The 22,084-nt window shown below is 40.9% G+C and overlaps 1 protein-coding gene across 1 annotated transcript; it reads left to right on the forward strand.

The window, feature by feature from the left end:
• The first annotated feature begins 806 nt into the window (after positions 1-806).
• On the forward strand, positions 807-21,549 carry auh (AU RNA binding protein/enoyl-CoA hydratase). Its single transcript, XM_077019641.1, has 10 exons — positions 807-1,083; positions 1,588-1,655; positions 1,751-1,838; positions 1,981-2,067; positions 4,608-4,700; positions 5,646-5,702; positions 16,863-17,050; positions 17,609-17,659; positions 19,371-19,418; positions 20,798-21,549. The coding sequence occupies exons 1-10, from the start codon at positions 864-866 to the stop codon at positions 20,873-20,875; spliced, it is 978 nt and encodes a 325-aa protein (XP_076875756.1). The 5' UTR covers positions 807-863; the 3' UTR covers positions 20,876-21,549.
• The last annotated feature ends 535 nt before the right edge of the window (positions 21,550-22,084 follow it).

The raw sequence follows: 22,084 nt of genomic DNA on the forward strand, positions 1-22,084 counted from the left end.
TGCACAAAATAAAGCGAAACTATATATACACTATGGTTTAATCAATCAAAAACTACAAACACGGGGTATTGGTGAAGTCAAAGCTGCGGGTTTGAGTGTCCTATGTTTTTAACGAACAAAATATAAGTAATCCATTTTCTCTGTTATGCTCTATAAGGGCCTCCGAAGTGGCACAATGTCCTAAAAGCGTTGCACCCTATCACAAAGATGCGTGCCCCAATCCGGATGATTAAAGCATGGGTCCGCGCATGCGCGCCTCGCTTCCCCACCATCCCGCAGCTGACGGGCTCGCGCGTGTCCGGGCAAGCACGTGCTCTCTCAGATGTGTTCATGACGTGCATTGGGTGGGGATAGGCGATAAAAGACCGGAGAGATTAATGGATGAGATCCAAAAAAAGAGAAAATGCTTAGAAACGAGAACGTTTCAAATGAAACGATAAAATATAGTGTTACACTTACGTCATTGCCCTTCTTAGCCTATAATGTAATAGTTGTCTAAATAGCGGCGGGGCCTGCAGCTCTTGTAGCGTTATGTGAAATCTTGTTTTTAGTAGTTTTTAATTTCTATTTTAAACAGCATATTTAAGGTTATCTGTGTAAAATCCATCAACACGCAAAAAGCTGTTAACCTACAACGCCCGTCGAATAGAAAATATTACAAAATATTAGAACACCTAATCCTTGAGCAGCAACGAGACAAATACGATAATCTATAGAATGAAAAATTGAAAATATTTGTGTCCTGGTGCAAATCCACGTGGGAAACCCGTACCGCCGGCGCGACCTGGGTCACGTGATCCGCAACTGCGTCACGCTTGGTTCAAAGTTGAAAGTCAGAACATTACACACTGCAGCAAAGCGGCATGGCGGTTCTCGCGAGGTGTAGACTTCTTTTCCCAGCTTTTCGGCCTCCGCCGACACACCTCGACGGTACTTGTAGATTGCAAGATGTTATGCAACATGTCCTAATCAGGAGAGCTCAACACACGCGCCTGGCAGCGAACGGCGGGATGCGGCAATACAGCTCCGACGCAAAGTCGGGGGACGACCTGAGCGTTAGGTGTTTGGACGGGGATGACTCAGGTAGACGCCAAGCTCCTTTACGCAGTTCGGAAACACTGCTGACATTAGACTACAGGGCTGTGTAGACCTGTCTTAACAGTCGTTGGGATTACAGTATTAGGGGGGGAAGCCCAGCTGCGCGGTGGGGCTCCACTCTCCAAACTGTCAGTCAAGATGCTTTGGTGTTATCTCTCCAGGACCTGAGGTTTACAGTTGCCTTCCTGCTGACATTTCAATTGCTCTGGCTCGTTCGTAAAACCAATAAATAGTTAAATAACACTATAAAACCATTACAAAATGGCTTCATTTTATTATGGGGGGAAAACCTAGAAAACAGTTAAGTTCTTGAATAAAAGATACAAATAATCTAAAAAGGGTTATAATAATAATAATAAATTGCTTTACTAAACTGATTATCATGGATTGTTTTATGTCCTGTTTAGTCTTGTGAGTGCACTGCAGTTTGAAATTTGCTAACCAGGGGATTGTTTTTGTTGTTGTTTTGCTTTGTTTTTGTATTTTTAGGGATTGTTGTTTTTGGAATCAATCGACCTAAAGCTAAAAATGCTATCAGTAAAAATCTTGTTAAAATGGTATGTATAAAGTTCACTTTGAATGCTCATAATATTAATTCATCTTCTGCACGAATTGATGAGTCATGTGGTCTTTATTGCTGTATTTGTAATAGATGTCTGAAGCAGTTGAATCTGTGAAGAAAAACAACAAAGTGCGTACAGTAATCTTGTGCAGTACAGTGCCTGGAGTATTCTGTGCAGGTAGTTAAAACGTTTGTTGTTATTTTTGCTTTGTTTATGAGTATTTGTGTATATATTCAATGTGAAAAATATTGTGAAAAGTGGCTTCATTTTGGACGCTTGATTAGGTCCTACATAATACTTGTTGTGCTTCCATGATTAGGTGCTGATTTGAAAGAGAGAGCCAAGATGGATCAGCGTGAAGTTGGGCCTTTTGTGTCTAAAGCAAGGGCACTTATTACAGAACTGGGTAAGTACACTTGCTAAATCCAGTTTTTATTAAAGGACTAAATGATCTACCCTGAAAAATGTTACTGTGGTAATGATCTGGGTTTGTTTGATGCCTGTCTGAGCTCCAGAATGTTAACACAGTTATAAGACTGAGGCCTGATGTTTGAGTGATGAAAACTCTAGTATAATTTTTAAAAGGGGTTGTGGTTTATATCGCATATTCATTACACAGATAATGTAAAGCCATTTCTTGCCTTTGCACAATTCAAAGGGGTTGTGGGGTGTGAAAGCACCATACATATTCCGTAAGCATCTATATGACTACTAGTTTGCATCTATAATGTGCTAGGAGAAACTCCAGTTTAATGTCCCTTAATTAACCTGTTTTTCATTACATATTGGAGCCCACTGTAAAAGTAAACTCTGTATTAGTCAACTATAAAGGTCAGGAAACACAAACTCTTAACGGGACACAAGGCGAGGAGTCATGGAGGAGGGGGAGGCCATTACACTAATATTATGATATGAAGTATTTTTATGTTTGCACATTTCTTCATAGGAATAGTTTGAATTAACATGTACTCTTTTAACAGCTTAACATAATGCTGTTGATATGAATATATAATATGAACACACTGGATAACTGCTGACCGGAAGAACACTTTACAATGTTATATGTTATGTCTTGGATAGGGTTGCGGCGGTAACCGGTTTCACGGTATACCACTGTATTAAAATGCACGGTTATCATACCGTGTGCGTTTGCTTATTACCGGTAAAAAGCAAGCCAGCGGAGAAACTGACCCGCGCATGCGCAACTCCGCTCTGGTTCAGCTACTCAGAACACAGCGGTGAGAATGGCAGAAAGTGCATCAATCAAACTTAACAATTTTTTTAACAAAAAAAAGCTAAACTAAAATCAGCGACGAAAATGATGCAATCGTGGTGGCTCCGCCCATGCACAAGGGTCTCGCGCTCTGTCGATTCGCGAGGTCGTGCAGCTCTCGAATTTTGTAACTTTGCGCTCGCCGTGCTTCAAGCGCAATGAACAGTCATGTTTGCAGGGTTCATACACCTTTATAAGGTGGAATTAAAGCACTTGTACGTCACTTTAAAGGTCCGTTTCAATATTTCCCAGCACCTTAAACTTAATTAAGATAAATATTTATACATATACTCGAAATAATTCGCTTTTATTTTCAAAACGCCCAATCTTAACGTCTTCACGTTCTCTCATGTTTCGTCCTGGAATTACAAGAGGCTCGTAGGCCTATTTGTTAACGTAATACAAAAGAACTGTGCGGAGTCGCGCGCTACGGTCACTAGTGAAAGAATAAACCTAGCTTTTTATGGTCCTTGCTTTCACTGGATGTGAAAGACGCCATTAATTTACATGCGTTCATTTTCAAATTCTAACGTGCCTGTTTTTCATATGTTAAAACCAGACTCGGTGTGAAAGCCTTAAAATAGAAATCTCTATTGTGAGGGTCATGTCAGAAATAAATCCTCTCTTTCTGCAGTATCTGGTTATATTCCAACTTGGCAGTACAACGGACGTTTACAACAGTTGTTGATCAGACACTGACCCAGGCTGAGTTTATCAGATATTAGATAATTTAAACTTAAATAATTGTACTGAAATCCATGATTTAGGTTTCTCTAATTTTGCAGGATTTGTATAAACCTGTGTACTGCTTATTTTTTTTAAAGGATACATTTTGTATACAATAGTTCCAGGTTTCTACAATAAATAGTTAATTGAACAAAAAAACTTGTTGTAATTTCTTTAAGGGTCAGTGTATCTTTTAATAATATACAAACTAACTGTGATACCATGAGACGGTTTCTGAGACGGTTATCATACCGTGAAAATCTCATACCGTTGCAACCCGAGTCTTGGACCCCTTATGTCTTGGGTTCACTCATCCGAATGAGAAGTGGAAGGTTGCCTTTGAAGCTTACTACACTGACGATTAGGGCTGCACAGTACATGTTATCTTTATATGCTTATCATAAAGAGTTAGCTTTTGTAATAATGACATAACAGAATATTGCAATATGTACTTGGAGCACCATAACCAAAGTGCTTTGTAAGTCGCTCTGGATAAAAGTGTCTGCTAAATGCAATGTAAATGTAGGTGTTTTAAGGAATATGCATATGATTTAACAAACTGGAATGGTTTTGGAGTAATGCATGCTTAAAATAGGGAAACATGCACACTATTGGAAATATATAATAGTGTAAGTACAGGATTGTACTTTGTCCATATCAATCAGCCATAGGAAAGCTATTAGAAGTAATACAACTGATCATCTACATTCTGTTCTGTGTGACCTACATTTCAACACTAATTTAAGCATAATGATTAAAGTGTTGGTTATATACAATCTTTTGAAAATCATATTTTACTTTATTTTTTTAGTTAAACTTGAAATGTATGTATGTTTTAGTCTGCACACACTTCAGCTTCTGCATTTGATTTATGAATTCCTTGATTTATTCAATCACACATGAAACGATAGTGTGTTGAAAGCTTATCATGCTACATCTGGGTGTAGGTAACCTTCCCATGCCGACTATAGCAGCTATTGATGGAGCAGCACTGGGTGGAGGACTTGAGATGGCACTGGCCTGTGACATCAGAATAGCAGGTATGATGTGCACCAGTACATCTGAAAATATTAGTGTTTTTTGTTCGTTTGTTTTAAGAATGAAAATACTGAATTTTTCTGTATTATTTTCAACATAATAATAATAATTGGTAATAATTATTATTAATATGTAAGTTTTTATAACACCATTCTGTAACCCATGGTTGCATAACAAAGGCATAACAGAAACCATTGTACAGAAGCTATATAAAACAAAGATGGGTACATCAGACATATTAATATAAAGGTTAAGATACAAGGGTGGAAAGCAAAAGCAACATTAAGCCACTACCACATAAAAATATATTTTCTGTGCTTTCATTACCTACATTCAAATCAAAAATAGGAACATAGGATGCCTGTGATGCACTGTGGGTTCTTCAGTTCTGTGTGTGTGTGTGTGTGTGTGTGTGTGTGTGTGTGTGTGTGTGTGTGTGTGTGTGTGTGTGTGTGTGTGTGTGTGTGTGTGTGTGTGTGTGTCAGTCCTCCAGTGAATTAAACACCCACACTGACACTGAGCAGATGTCTTGTTTTCTCATCTCACACGCCCAAGTTTGGACTTGGAAATCTGCTCTTATAGCCTTAGCACACTTCCCACTTAGCAGAAGTGCCACACCATATGCCTTCACACTAGTCACTGAAAAAAGCACATGTTCATTTCTGTAGACAAATATTTAAGGTGCCAACATGGTTGATGTCAGAGTTATATTTATGGAATGTTCTAAAAATAAAACATTAAAACTCCATGTAATATGGAAGGTCTTCTTCCCAGTAACCCTTTCTGGTGAGGTTTACCTGTAGTGTGTTGGTAGGGCTGAGAAGTATGATGATGACAAAGCGGTATTGTAAATATCATGTGAGAGGTATTGTAATTGTAATTAATTAATTGTAATTGGTATTGTAATTATCATGGAACTGATGATCATTCTCTCTGCTTTTCCCCAGCTACCTCTGCTAAAATGGGACTGGTTGAAACAAAACTTGCTATCATTCCAGGTGCAGGTGAGTCTTGGTAGCTGTGTTTTAATATCTAACTCTACAGGTTGATGGACAAGTTAAACCGCTTACAGCAACGTTAATATCTAATATGTCTAATAAGATTTTTATTTCAAAATGCCTTCTTAAAGTGACATCTTGCAGGACCAATTTCATGCTAATGGTTAGGTTTTAGCGGGAATGCTAATTATATAAAATAATGTAATGTTATTGTATGGAGGTGGGGGAGGGAGGGCTTTTTCTCACTTGGAATCACAATGGTGCCACTGTCCGTGCACATTAAAGGATTGTTCCAGTGGTTATTTTCTCAACAGTTACTCATGGACTGGTAGTTAGGGGAAATGCCTGACTGTTCTCATGTTCAGCCCCATCCAAAGAATCTTTAATAAAACAAGATTACTGCTCAGATTACCTCATTCTAAATATAAAACCACAGCACAAGCTACCAAACAGAACACCAACATCAGTTTCTGGCACTGAGATGAAGAAAAGAGGAACCAAGAAAGCAAAATAATAATTATTCATACACACATCTCGAGGAGTCATAACTGTGAAGTTATTGCTTTTCTTTCAAATTACATGCCCCTCCCACCATCCCCACCCTGACTCTCGTATAGAAATGTTCACAAAGGTAATGACATTCAGCCTTATAAGACTCTCAGAGAGTCAGTGTTGAACATGGCGCCTTCATCTTATGTTGTTCAGAGTGAAAATGCCAGCCTTCCTCGCCATCTGCCAGATGGAGAATGACATTGTTAATATTGGGAAAGGTTTTGTGTTTTAATTAGGCTTAAGTCAAAGCCCGTCGATGTGGCTCCCGCCTCGTTCAGGTTGGCCATTGGTGGTCTGTGCTGGTGTGCTTGGGGAAGAGGGCTAGTGACATTTCGCCAGCTCCTGCTGCAGATTTGAGTCTGGCACATGGGGCACTTTTCCGTTTTTATTAAGAACCTCCACAGCACCTCTGTGACAAGTTTCCTTCCTTCACATCCTACAAGAACAGCTTGATGAAATGAATTAGATCTGGTAACTTTTGTCCTTTTTTTTTTTTTTACCCTGACCAAGATCAGATTGAAAGCACCATAGAATTACCACAAGATCGTAACTACCTTAGAAACTTAAGGGTACCAATTTGCTTAAATGGTTCCATTGTGACTGTCGTTAGTCTGAACTGATGTTGCATTGTACCTTTCACTTTGGCTTTTTCTGTGGAACCTCAGCTGAAGAAAGAGAAGGCACATGGTGCTCACTGCTGTAGAAAGAAAGCAAAAGTCTGTCTCACCCTTTTATTCCTCCGATTCGTGCCAGTACACCTATGTGAATGCATTGTCAGTGAACTACAGAAGTCTCAGACACGTAAGCTCACACGCAATGCCCTGGAGAATCTGGCCTGTGGATGTTGGGGGGGGGGGGGGGGGGGGGGAGTCTCTCTGGGATGCGACGGTCACATTGACCTGTTGGTGCATGTCTGCGCTAGCAATGGGGGCGGGGGTGACGAAGGTGACGAGCCTGTCGCGCTGGGATGGTTCTCCCACTACATGAAAAAATAGGTCACCAGAGCTTTGGCCTGCTGCCAGCTGTTTGAGATGTATTCGGCGCACGGCAGGTCCCTGGAAATAGAGTGAGGCTTGGACGTCAGCAGAAAGTGCTTCTTCGTTTGGCACACACGCCGTTTGGTGCTCTGGAACAAATTTGCTTGCTGACCTGTTATTAAGTGTAATCCATCTGAAAGGAAGAACCCGCGAGTCTCCGGACATCTCCTTTCTTCTCCTCTCCGCTCGTCTTTCTCATTTTCGTCTATTTCTCTCCCCCTGCAATAGCTCCTCCAACTGTGCTAACCCAAGTGTAAGCCATGTGCTTCTCACAACACTTGCAGCCGTGATTAACCTTAACCCTTCTAGCAGGGAAGACTCAGAAAAGTAATCACTGTTGAGTGATCTGTGAAGGTTAGTTAATAACAGAATTCTCATATGGGGATTAAAGCAAATTTGATTACTCTTCTAGTGCTAATGCTAACAGGACTCTTATGAAAGACAACTGAGCCTTATGCTTGTGTGTGCATGTGTGTGTCCTTCTGTTTCTGTGTGGAGAAGTCATACATGTGCCTGCATGTTTGTGTCTTACAGTTTCAAATGACTGTGTTGGAGAGATTTCTTAATGCTTTTGGTGGTTTTGTCAAACTGGAACAGTATTAGATTTGCATTATATACAGAAAACGTCTAGAAGAAACCAGTAAATTCACTAATCAAATGAGATCAGAACTTGTGGCTACCCATAAGCTAGCAAACTGTACTTATGAGCAATTCCCATTTTGTATTCACAGCCTGGTCTGACAGCACGGGCAGTATGGTTGTGTCTGCTAGCATCCTCAGGGCATACATGGCTTTAACATGCTGTCATTGCTACTTCTGCCAGCATTCTGGCAACCATGGTCTGTCTTCCAGTGCCTTAGCAACACAGAGGTCAGAGTGTGGTTGGCATGGTGAGGGAAGGCTTGGTCGCTTTCATATGAAAGATATGAAAAGAAATACTAAGGAAGACGAGCAGCGTTATTTAGTGTTGTGAGATTGTGTCAGATTGTAACTATGTGCTTATTTTGAAATAACACTTAAACTCCTGAGGCTTTCAAAGGAGATATCATTTACACACTTCCTTGGAATTATGATCCACAAACTTTGAGTCAGAGTGTCTGATAAGACACATTTGCAAACAACACTCCCGGTTGCCAGATAGCCAGGCTGCTGAACACGGTTATCACAATTTCCTATTTCTCAAGTATTCTGCTATACCAGAAGGTCCTCCATTTACAAATACCATTTATTCTTTCTGAAAAATGAATACTTTGTTCATGTGAGTTGGTAGAAATAGAAATGCTCTCTTATTAGGCCAGACGTCATTCTGTGGTCACACTTCTGCTAGTTCATTCAGTCCATTTCCTGGAATTAATACAGCTCCAATATCTGAGATATCTGTAGTTTTAAAGGTTGGTCATGCTGGAACTTTATTTTTGGTGGGTAGATGGCACATTTTTACTGAAGAAGAGCTAGTGAGGCAATGCATATTTATCAGTTTTTTTTTCTTTTCAAGCCACACTTGCCAGTGCCACCTTTTGTCAACTTGAATTATCAGGGATTTTCCTTTTACGGAGCAGTGAACACTGTGTCTAGCTTCACCAGTGATGTCATTTGTTCCTCGGGCTGCTGTGCTGTGATAGTTTGATACCACACATCGGCATGGGCATACCAATAGTGTCCTGGAAGAGACCATCCTGTCCACATCAGCAGACATGCTAACATTTGTATGGGTTTTGCATGCCATCTCTCCTTGAAACCCAAACTCAGTGTTCTGATCCAGGGGAAAAATAGATGCGGACAAAAATTAATTTCACAACAGCACAGAAGCTTGCTGGAGATGAATTATCTTGAAGACAGAGCCTGGGTCTGTGTATTTCAAGGTTATTGTTCAAACTTGCTGTTAGGAGTTGTTCGTCTCTGAAATGCACCTTCAGGCTCACATGCTCGTGCACCTCACTCGTCTGATGAAAACACTATAGTGTAGAGTCTTATTTTAGCCACAGAGTAGGTGAACTCCGTCTCCTTCTCACACATTCTGATACAAAAGACCAGCGTAGACGAGCTTTTAAAAATACTGGGGCACAATGAGGGAACAAAAACAAAACTTGCAATTGAAAAAATGAGGCAGGACGTTTCTTGTACTGTAGATGTTCTGTGTGCACTCGCGCACCAAGGAGAGAGACACCCCAGATCCACTGACCCACTTCTGAGTCCTTCCCACGCTATCCTGACCCACATCTCTCAGCAGGGCTACAGCAGTGGCAAACACACATCTCTGGCTTCTTCCAGTGGTTGGCTGTGTGCTCACAGACATTTTCTTATGGCGCAGTTTAAAAAAGCAGGTTGAGTGGGACACGCAGGTCAATCCTGTACCAGGTAGTGTTTGTTTCAAACCTGGAAGAAGGAGAAACCCATGTCTATAATCTATATCTAAACCTATGCCTTCAAGGGTTATGTAATCATTCTGCAGCTCTGATTGGCTATTATGGTGTATTGTAATTGTTTTTTGATTGGCTATTATGGTCTTGTTCTAATTGTTGTTGTTTTTTTTTTCATTATAACAAAGGGACAAAAATCATGACAATGATAAATGTTGTACATTCCATTGAAGCACATTTCTACACATTTGCACTTTGACATTATAGAACCATCACATGATGGATGCACACCAGACTCTCTGGTTTGTTTTGGGATTTTGAACCTCAGATGTGTTTATATATATATATATATATATATATATATATATATATATATATATATATATATATATATATATATATATATATATATAATTTATATTTGACACAAGACTGAGGATTACAGTGCTCGCCAGATCAAATCTAATTTTGCAAGCATCCACACAATGTAACTACAGCCAAGTTTTAGCCAGGTGATTCTAAAAAGACCAGCTCTTAGGAATTGACAGCCATTGTGTTTTAAAAGTCAGCGTATTTGTGATAATTACTTACAAGGAATCTTTCCAGAATGTTTCCAGACCTATATTTAAATTGACTGACTGAAATGCCAATGGCAAGTTGGCAAGAAAGTGAATTTTATATTTAAAAAAAAATTAACGGCATTTTATCATTTAACAATTTTGAAATACCTTTTTATATATTACAACAGCCCTACTGGTGACTTTGCACTTAATTTGGCAGGATACCTCAAATATTATAATTGAATGTTCCTGTCAAATATAATGACAATTGAGGTATTCCCAAATTCCAGCTGTTTTAAAAGAAATTGCGTACATTGAAAGAAATGATTGGCATATAAAGGCCATGCTATGTTTAAATGTCATAATATTGAGTGTGATAATTATTGAGTTTGATGTCAAGACTGGGCAAAAATAGAACTAGTTTACAAATGCAGGCTTTTCATATTATGCAAATCAAATCAAAGTTTATTTGTATAGCGCTTTTCACAACACATGCAAATTATCTACACATCTAAAATGTTGACAAAAAAGACCAAACGTGCATTTATTCAGCACGTCCCTGGGATTCAGAGGACTAAATTATGTTTGTCTCTCTGATCCAAAGTTACAGCCATAAAAATGTTGCATAACTGCAAATATACTTAAGTACCATAATTATTTTATAGGAATTAGCACTGCAGTGCCACCCTAAAGCCAGTTCTCACTAAATTTGCCATGTGTTCAGAAGGTGATGGCACAGAAACATTCAGTAACAATTACTTTTCACTTTTCAAGGTTAAGCCAACTGTGCCTAAATGCTGGTGATTGAAGTGTCTGTTGTAAACAATCAACAATTGGGGGGGAAAAAATCTGTTTCTCTCAGAAACCAATGAAATGTCTTGTTCTTATTGAACTCTGCACTGGTACCCCTATTGGCCAATAGTTATGAAACTTTATAGGCCTGTATAAAGTCCCTCCCTGTACAAGCCATTCAAAGTTTGTGTGGATTGGTTGGAGTTAAACACATAAGATGTCCAGTGAATTTGTTTGGCTAACTACAGCCATGTTAATAATATGGTCAGGAATACTTTGGAATTTTCCATGCCAGTGTCTTCCTGTTCATGTTACTCATAGTTTGGTGTTTGTCTAGTTTGATTGGTATTTGTCCTATTGTTTGATCCATCTGTGTGTGCCCATCTCTGTTTTGGTTTCCCTGCTAGTTTATGTCCCTTGTGTCTCTTTATAAAAATCTCATGGTTCTGAACGTCCAGCTCCGTCTGTTCTGTTCTCCCTTTAGTGACCAGGCGTATTAGTATATACAACCGAATATACCTCGTAGATCGTGTGCCCTCTGTGTGGGCGTGGCCATCATCCAGGATCCACCCAGTATTGAATAAACACTGCCCCCTATTGCACGTGTCTTCAACCTACGTCCGAATCGTTACAGATATGTCCACATTTTTAATTGATACTGTACATCTCACTGCCATTAAGATTAAGGCACTCCATAGGTAACACTTTAAATATCTCACCAGTCCACTGACTGATTGATAGTAGGGAGAACTAGGGAGTTTTTAACCACTACAACAGGACACATCTTCTAGCCAATAAGAGAAGTTTCTGAGAAGGGTTGTACATTAGATGTAGTTAGTTAGTGCTGTACATTAGATGTAGTTAGTGCTGTACATTAGATGTAGAGATACCATGATCATGCAGGTCAAGCAAGAACAAACCTGGTTCTGATTTGATCTCTTGGTTAAACAGCAGATTTCTTTGTTACAAGATGATGCAATCTCATAGCACTTTGCCACCTACCAGTAAGCTTGCACACAATGGATTATTGGAATCCAGCAAGCCTTTGTTCAGTTTTGCAGCCAAGAAAACTGTTTTGCAATGTAAGGGCAAAAGTCTCCACTGTATGTTCTGTCAAAGATGGAACCACAAACAAAATGGTTTAAATGAACTTTTACAAATTTTCTGTTGCCCTTGTATTACTGTGTGCATGGTATGTCCACAATGAACTCACCACATTACACAGACAGTCCTGTGACATTATCTGCCATGGACCAATTAATTTACCCCTTGTTACACAGAGTTTCATTCCAGAAGTCAAGTGTGATGTCAGCTGCTGTAAGAACCTCCAGACCCGAGTGTGTGCGTGTCCTGTGAACTGGGTCTGTGCTCCCGGTTCAGACCTCCCAGCACTCCCATGGGCTGCGTCTTCACTCCGCATGTTGAATCTGCTGCTGGTGATGGATGTTGAACGTACGGTTGCTTCCCAGCCATCTGGTGTGGTGCTCGCCATGAGAGAGGCAGTTTGTGGCATCGACTAGCACAGTAGCCCTTTTCATCTGTACTGCTAGCACACAAGTCAGGGGATTTGGGGAATGTAGCCTCTTCCTCGGGCAGCCGTCCTCTCTGCTCTCCTCCCAAGGTTCTGTCCTCTCTGCTCTCCTCCCAAGGTTCTGTCCTCTCTGCTCTCCTCCCAAGGTTCTGTCCTCTCTGCTCTCCTCCCAAGGTTCTGTCCTCTCTGCTCTCCTCCCAAGGTTCTGTCCTCTCTGCTCTCCTCCCAAGGTTCTGTCCTCTCTGCTCTCCTCCCAAGGTTCTGTCCTCTCTGCTCTCCTCCCAAGGTTCTGTCCTCTCTGCCTTTTTGGAGGATTGTTGGTGCACAAAGTTGCCTGTGCTGACTCAGCTTGGGTGCCAAACATCACGTTGTTATTAAGGGCCGTCGTGTTGATTTCAACTCCTGGCAACTTGGATGTTCCTCTGACATCTGCAGCGGGTATATATATATACCTGTGTGTGTGTGTGTGTGTGTGTGTGGTCACAGGATGTTTGACAATTTCCCAGTAAGGTGCCTGAAATAATAATAATCATCTTCCGAGCAGTTATGGGTTTGTCTATAGACTCTTTGCTGGGTCCATGCAAACAAAAATCGAAGAGATCTATATTCAAACCTGCACATTATAGTATAGATTTCAAACATGAGAATGTGTTTAGTGAAAGTGAAGGGTAATTAAAATGTTACACAATGCCGCACAAACGATGTATCAGTTCTATCAATGGATTATTGAAGATTTAATGGCTCTTGATTTTGGTGTATTGTGTAAATAGCACAGAATCAATGTATTTGTTGTGTTGGCTCTCATTCTAGAAGATGCAGGTGCTAAGTTTGGTTTGAAATGCGTCCTCAGGAGGAGCCAATGTGCTGGTTCATGAGGGCTCATATCTGTGATTGAACATGAGTGGAGTTGATCCAGGAAAAGTACTAACATGACGATCATGTTGATCATGACGATCATGGTGAGATGACCCTGCAAATCACATGCATTAATAATAATGGGCATTAACAAACCATGAACTCCTAGATGAATAAACTATTTAACCATACATTTATATTTCACTCCATTGACAGATGATCTTAATGGTATAGCATAGAGCACATGCCCAGAGGCATATTTGTTACTCACTACACTACAAGGCTAACTACAGCCGTGGAATGCTGTGGAGGACACAGTGATTATATCCTAACACTGCGTACATCATTCATGATCTGTCATGGCTTTGCGTAATTCATACTGAAGCCTTTGGTCTCTGCCTGTAATCTCTGACCGGCCCGCCTGAGATTGTTGTTAAATTAGAAGTCAAAAGTAAATGTGTAACTATGACACTTCAGTTAGAAGCACTAAATAAAACCACTAGGGTTGCTAGCCGTCCTGTAAAATACAGAACCATCCTTGTAATGCAGTACATATGCATTGTGCAGAACTGAGTTCAGTATATCTGTCAGGTCTTCTTAAAACCTTTCCAGTTCCTCATGTGGCCCATTGGGGAAAATGAACTGCCCAATCATATCAAGATATAGTATTAAATATTGTGAATATTACATGCAACAATATTAGTAAATGTATGTCCTGTGTATTACTCAAGATCCTCACAGTTTCAAAATGGACATTGTTTTATGGTTTAAAAAGCCTTTATTTGGATGTAAAACCAGCCAGTTGATTTCTGTTGCAGTGTAGTTGGCAAAGACATAGTGGAAATGGCTTGATCAGTGAGTCGTAAGAAGCTTGACTAGACATATTTAGAAGTATGTGTTGTACATTAGCACACAAGACAACTAGCTGATGGCTATAAGCAGTACTGCAGCAGGATGTGGAGTTTGTTGTGTAACCGTGTGGGGACAGGAGAGCCCGGGCCTCCTGTAATTTGATCTCGAGTCATCCACTCATCATCCGTGTGTGTGTGTGTGTGTGTGTGTGTGTGTGTGTGTGTGTGTGTGTGTGTGTGTGTGTGTGTGTGTGTGTGTGTGTGTGTGTGTGTGTGTGTGTGCGTGCGTGCGTGCGCGCATGTAGGTGTGTATCCATGGGGAAAATGAGGACAAGTTCATTAAAGCATGAGAGTATGTTGAAGTTAACAATACACACACACACACACACACACACACACACACACACAGTGTGTTTATCTTTTCTTTAGTACTGCCCTTTTCACCTCTTGACAGGCCCTGTGTCGTCGTAGGAAGTCACACGATTCTCCAGTAGATAAAAGGTTCTCTTGTAAATCACCTGGCGCACACTTCTGCAGATGGTGGAGAAAGCTCGCCCCACCTGCCTGGATGCTGGAGGTTAACAGGTTAAAACCTGCAGGGACCCAATAGCACTTCCAGGAGCTGCTCTTCTCCAGAAACCACCCAAACTCTGCAGCTGCCAGATGTTCAGAGGTGACACAGGCCTTTCTTGGCCAACTTTGAACAGTTCTGGGAATGCCGTATGTACCACATGCCTCACTGACCGGCTTTTACCAGCCGTTTCCAACCAGATCGGGGCTCCAGTTCCGTCAGCTTCAGACATGCCTTCTGCCCGACTTGTTTTCCGAGAGTGTACTGTAAGTGGGGAGGTCCACTGTTCACATTAGTTATGATTGTGGTGTGATGCAAAGCTTTCCTTGAAATTCTTGCAAAATCTCCACCACATTAGAAAAACCTGTTTGTTACACAATGTTGCGCAAGGCTCCGGGGTCTGCTGGCTGGAGCTTGATATATGGCCAACTGTGTGTGTGTGTGTGTGTGTGTGTGTGTGTGTGTGTGTGTGTGTGTGTGTGTGGTAATGTATGAAAAGGCCATGAGAACTTTCTCCCTGTGGATGTTAATAGCTGTTCTGCAATGGTTTTACTTGTCTGGCTTTTATTGAGTGCTGATTGTAATGATAAGCAGCAACACAGTTGCCCATTTGGAGATGCCGGTCAAGGACTTTGCTTTTCTTTAAATGTAGCAGTTTGCCAAAGTCCTGGAAAATGGCTTCAACCCAGAGGAGTTCGTGTGAAAATAGACTGTAAGCACAGTCAGTCTGTCAGGCATGCTGTGGCCTACATCTGGTTTCAGGATGACTTTATTCATGTTGAGACAGACAGTACACAGGGTTAGATAGCCAGTAGTGGATAGTATTGTGGTGAAAGTTGAGAATTGCTTCATCAGTAAGAGCTTATGCAACATGTCTTTGCTTCTTAAAGTGTAAACACATTTCCCTCAAGAGCTTGGGTAAGAGTCATGTAGCGCTGTCGAAAGGCTAAAAACTTGACTCCAAGTCAAGACGGCTGTGCAGTGACACCAAATGTTCGCTAACAACGTGATGATGGATAGCTTACTGGCATAAGTGTTTGCATACCCAGGAAACACAATTTTGACTGAAGTGAAAGCTACTAAAGTTTCCCGACTTTTGTAAAACACTGGTAACGGTTGTGTAACTCCATCCAACGTCCATAGACAGTATCATCTAACATGGAGCGCTCCATAATCATGTTGCTGGAGTTTGTGTAGATTTGTGGGCTCTATAAGAGATTGCAACTAAGACAATTTTGAGTCTATGTAGGCTATATGCTGATAAGCTTAGTATTCCTGTGGTCACTTGTCTCACCCCCGCATCTGCTCCCGTGTGCTCGAACCAGTGGCCCAAACCAGTGCAAGTCTGAATAAACGAAACCACACAAAAACTGCTACAGAAGCAGCGTGCCCCAGTAGGGTTTCTAAACACGCATTAGCATCAGTTCAAAATCAATGCTGGCTTCTTGCATCTTCTCCACAGGGGACAGTGTTTAGAGCTCTTGGTGTACCAAACACACAAAGCCTAATCCCTGTATGTAAACAAAACAAGATACTTATATAAGACAAAAACATGATCATTGCTAAGCACAGTATGCGGCTCGCCTTAATGTCCTAGATATATATACACGCCTTAGAAAGCTTAACGTGTGACTGCATTGAAACTGCAACATGTTCGGATTGTTTACTGGTCTACCAGACTTCTTTAACCCGCCATTTGTGCTCAGAGCTGCACTATGTCTTTTGTTTTAAGTGCTGAGAAAACGATAACTTCACTCATCTGTGAGAATGACATTGTGAAATTGTTTTGTTTTGTTTTTAACAGATATCGGCAAATATGATTGTAATAATGCAGTAAATCTTTCTGTATCTGTGGATTTATTTAGCCATTTTTAAGATGTGCATTTTGTATTATTACTTGATGTTTTTGCCTATAAGGCTTAGACTACCTGATGAAACATTTAAAAGCACCAGTTTCAGTCCTTCTCCCTCTCTCTCTCTCTCTCTCTCTCTCTCTCTCTCTCTCTCTCTCTCTCTCTCCCCCCCTCACTCCTCCTCCTCCTCCTTCCTCCATGTAGGAGGAACACAACGTCTCCCAAGGGCTATAGGAGTTTCACTAGCTAAGGAGCTCATCTTTGCTGCACGTGTGCTGGATGGCACAGAGGCGAAGGCCCTGGGGCTCGTCAACCACGCCGTGGAGCAGAATGAGAGCGGCGATGCAGCCTACCTTCGAGCTCTGGAACTGGCCCGCGAGTTCAACCCACAGGTGCAGCACCCCACAAGCCTGTGGTGGCTGGCCAATGGCACTGCACACTTTAGTATTTGCACATTTTAGTGCTCTGATTGAACCCGTCAGTCAAGTACAGAGTCTTTGAGTTGTTCCAGTCGAACACAGCACATAAGAGAACATGACGGCACGGGGCAGTAGCCCTCCAGATTTGTCCTTATTGCCCGTATTTAGTGCTTTGGACCAAGAAGCCATGTGGATTAGTCCTAAGCGTGGATTCCAACTGATTTAACAGGTTTGTCGTATTATTATGCGGGTGACATCCCTACTCAAAGTAAACAATAAACTGCTAAAAGAAGCCATCTGGTGATGTAACTGTGACATCACTTCTTGGCATCTGTGGCAAGGCCTTTAGAGTGAAATAAACATACACTGAGTCTGGCTTCCAAAGGCTGGAGGTGGTACATGTTATTTTGGTAATGTGTCTGAATCTGTGAACACTCATTTCTGTTGCGTTTGTCATGCAATGCGGTTGAAGTGGTTTGATGAGAAAAGCCACATTCTTTAATTATTTATAAGACTCTGTCTTTCTTTCAGGGACCTATTGCAATCAGGATGGCCAAACTAGCCATCAACCAGGGCGTAGAGGTAAGATTAGACATTTTTGTGAACTGATGTAAACATTTGTAAACGTTCATAATCCAAGCTAAAGTTGGGGGGTTTTTTTGCCATTGCTAAAAACAAGCATTGAATTAAAAATGTTTTTCTTGAGGGCTTTTCCGTTTATAGGAAATGAAAACACTTTAATTAAGGTGGTCTAGTGTTTCCTTCTTTCTTTAAACTTAATCAACTTAAGATCAGGAGTGCCAGACTTCATGCCTTTCTGCTCTGTATGTGTTCATTGGTGACACAGATTAAGCTGTCTGGGTGTGGAGTGTGTGGGGTGCCACACACTCGCTCCCAACCGTGTGTGTAGGTCACCTCTGCCTGCTGTTCTACATGCCAGTGAGAGTCTGCTCCGTGACAGCACCTTGAACCCAGGGCCCTGCCTGTCAGCACCACAGAGCTTTCGGGTCAAAGGAAGTCATTAGTTAGACTGGCTTCCTGACAAGTGTTGTCATTTATATCAGTGATCAGGTAGAGGTGCTTTCATGACCTCCAGCTGGTACACCAGATACACAACATACTTTAGAGCAGCATTACTTTATGGTGCTGTTAGTAATTACTCATTTATTGTGCTACCTGTTAATCTGTTTTGCTGTGACAAAAATTATCAACATTATTTAACATTGTATTATTAAAATATAAAGAAAATGCAAAGATAACCTAATTACACAGAGGTTTTACAATAATTAAAACAAATTAGTTATATCTTCATTTTTTATTGTTGTATATTATTAAAACCTGTTATCATCTCATCCTGAAAGTTATCCTGATCATAGTATGATGGCATGTGAACCCCAGAATTTTTTCGTGGCCATTATGGATTTTTACTGGGGAAAAAGTCACAGCAGGTGTTTGAGAAATTAGTCATTTCTTTTTCCTCAAATGCCACAAGTCATCACTAGACCTCCTGTTATGAATTGTGCTGAATAGTGCGAATAAGTCTTTGTGTTAATTCTGAGCCTGACTGCTATATTGTATAGGTTTGTATAATCTAAACTGTGTCCATGTGCAGAGGTTTTTTTTTTCCTGTGACGACCTTAAAAAGAGATATCTGTTCAGTTGGTGCAGAAAAGGTGCTATTAAGGGCCTGTCGCATTGTGTCTTGCTATGTGAAAGGACAAGTACTTAAAAAGAAGGTTATTTGCCTAGTGCAGAGTGAGACTGGGGAGATATTTCTGGATCGGTGAAATGCCAAGGTAACCTATAAAAGTAGGTCTCCTGGTCTTTCCTATCACTCACAAGATTTGCAGCTTTGCCATACGGGCAGGCATGAGCTAATGACATTTCTTCAAATACTCAGATCGGCTGAAATAAATAGCTAGGTTTCCTGTCCCTGATTAAGATGCATTAGGGTTATCGTAGGAATTTTGCATAAATATTCTGGTGAGGTATCGGTTCTGGAGGCCTCTGTTAACTGGGACATGTCACTTTTCGGACAGGTGCCCTTTACTGCCGTTTCTGTAGTGTGTTATTTCAGCAGTACTGTACCAGCCTGGCTCTTTTCAAATCTGTGGAAATGGATGATCATATTGCCGTGCTAAGACATCAAAGAATAACCTTACGCAAAGCAATCTGACATTAAGCCTTTGGTTTGAACATCATTATGTTCTCTGAATTCCACCATATATTAAAGGTTTTTTTTTTTATAGAGCTTTAGCTTGATTGTCTTGAATCTTTCTTTTGACATTTCCAGGTGGATTTAACAACAGGGCTAGCGATTGAGGAGGCGTGCTATGCACAGGTAGGCCAGCATTTCTACACCACAAGGCCTGAACTTGGAAATCATAATATTTATGATCATAACATAACATAATATTTCAGAATTTAACTGTCCAATGAGCTGTCAGCTCTCATTTCACATATCATATAAGTATAACACTACAACATAGTTGCAAATACACACTTGTACAGTGCTGCTTGAAAGTTTGTGAACCAATGTTCATTGTTTAAAAAAATAAATAAATAAACATTTAAATAATCTTGTGAAATTAACATCCAAATCTCGATTTGTAAAGCAGGTCTTCCAAATAAGGGACACGCACAAAAAAGATAATTAGAATTATGTGAACTCATTTAGCTAGCAGCTTGTGGCTGTTTCTCAGTTTCACCTTCCTGACTGATGGTAGGACATTCTGGTCAAGAATTTGTTGATGGGCCTGGGAATTGATGGTTCTCTGGATAATATGGAGTCATTCAATTCCGGAGGTAGAAAAGCAGGTCCAGACCTTCTCATTTCCACCACCATGCTTCACTGTTGGGAGGTTCTTCTCTTTATATGCACTGTTGACTTGTCTCCAAAAATGGTGCCTGTAATTGTGGCCAAATAAGTACATAAGGACTCTCTCCAGAGAATGGACTTCCCGAAAACCTCTGTTTTGTCTAAGTGCTCTGGCAAAGTTTAACTAAGCAACTTTGTTCTTTCTTGAGAGATGAGGCTTCCTACTAGCAGCTCTCCCATGAATGCCATGTCGTCTTTTTTTCTTTCTTTCTTTTTTCTTTGCTTGATTGTAGATGCATATACATTTATCTCAGACACCGAAGAGGTCTGCAGCTCTCTGAAGGTGATATGTGGGATGGCCTTTACCTGAATTATTGTTTTTCTGTTGCTTCTGTTATTTTGATGGCCATCTGGCCAGAGTTGTGGGGTGATGAGTGTCCTCCATTTGTAAATGATTGTCTTACACTGGAGCTGGAATCTTTTGTAGATGGCCTTATCCCCAGACTGACGGACTGTCGCCACCTTCTTCCAGATGTCCTCAGATATCTCCTTTCCTCTGCATTGTTGATCTTTGCCTTAAATGTAAAAGTAAATGGAATTGATGAATATAAACCTGACATTTCATATACAAAAACTAGTAATGATTAAAATTGGGGAATTGTGGTAAAACAACAGAAAAATTATTCTATTCAAGAGTTTACAACCTTTCAAGCAGCACTGTATATTGTAGTGGTGGGAGTATATCACAGCAGTGAAACAGATATGGATGATTTACAGAGAGGGGTGGGGCCTTTGAGCTTAGCTGAATTTTACAACATACAAGGTCTGTTTACAAATATGGCAAACATTAGTCAGACAAAATGCTTTTGCATCTGCGCTGAATCCACTGTTGTGTCTGTTAGGTTATCCCAACGAAGGACAGACTGGAGGGCCTTGCTGCCTTCAAGGAGAAGAGGCCCCCCCGCTACAAGGGCGAGTAGCCCTGGGGGGGGCATCCTGGGGGCATCCCGAGTAGAGCCCTGGAGGGCATCCCGTATGCCCAACCGCTGCCGTCCAAGTTTCCTTCCACTGCTTCTGACGGATCTCGTGACGAGAGCACAGGCGTGCTCCGTGCCTGTCCGAGCCTCTGACCCGTCGCTGAACACCCCCCCCCCCTCCCCCCTCGTGCAGAAAGACCAGCGCCAATCTTTCCCACGAGGACTTGGCCAGGGCTAGAGGAGAGAGGTGGAGGCCTGTCTGCTCACAAAACGCCCATGGATCAGCTCCATCCTGCATGGTCTGTCTTTTTGTTCTTCTTCTTTGGTTCTAGTTTTTTTTATGTCACATGTATATTTGGACTTTCTTTGTTGTGAATCTGTTCTATGTAAAATGTCTTTGAAAGTTCATTGTCCTCAGGTGTTTAAACATTTAAACTAACACTTCAAAGAAAATAGATAATCACATTACAAATGCTTAAATATTAATATAATACCAAAACGTACATAAACACTACAACAGTACAAGTGCATCAAAAGCATCTTTGCTTGTCTAGAACAAATTGTTATATGCTGCTTAGGATGACTGACACTGTCACAAATCTCTAGCAGTGTTATTTTTTTGTAGAGAGAAAAACTACCCTTTGTTAACTGATGCAATAAATCTATCCAAAAGTTAATTATCTTGTATTTTATTCACATCTGCTACAGTTGGCATTCACATAAAAGCATGAGATAATACATAACTGAATTTAAAACTGGCTCAGTCCCCTAAAATTTGCATTTTAACTAACTGCAGACTGCTTTTAAGTTGAAGGGTCCCTTTCTTTGGTCATCCTTCAATCCTAATGTAGAACAGTTTGTTGATGTTGTTTTATTTATTTATTGTTCTGGTAGCAGTGCTGCCCGAGCCTTGTGCCAGATCTGTGTTCCTTTGTAGTTCCTCAGTTGTGTAAGAGGGAACTTCCTACATCAGCAGTGAATGGAATAGATTATCTAATCATTAATGACTTGGCCTTTCATTTGAACTTTTTGACACCCCTAGACTGAGGTGTTTAGATCCTGTCTGAAGATCTACTGTGGTATCCATTCCATCACTCTGTAGTGATCCAGACCGAGGTTAAAGCGTAACACAGAAGGGCAGGGTTTGGAGCTGTGTTAAGGTCCACGGTTCAAAAATCAGCCCAAATCTGCAGCCCATTTCAGCCCGCGTGC

This window comes from Brachyhypopomus gauderio, chromosome 10 (assembly GCF_052324685.1).
Source record: "Brachyhypopomus gauderio isolate BG-103 chromosome 10, BGAUD_0.2, whole genome shotgun sequence".
Classification (NCBI taxonomy): domain Eukaryota; kingdom Metazoa; phylum Chordata; class Actinopteri; order Gymnotiformes; family Hypopomidae; genus Brachyhypopomus; species Brachyhypopomus gauderio.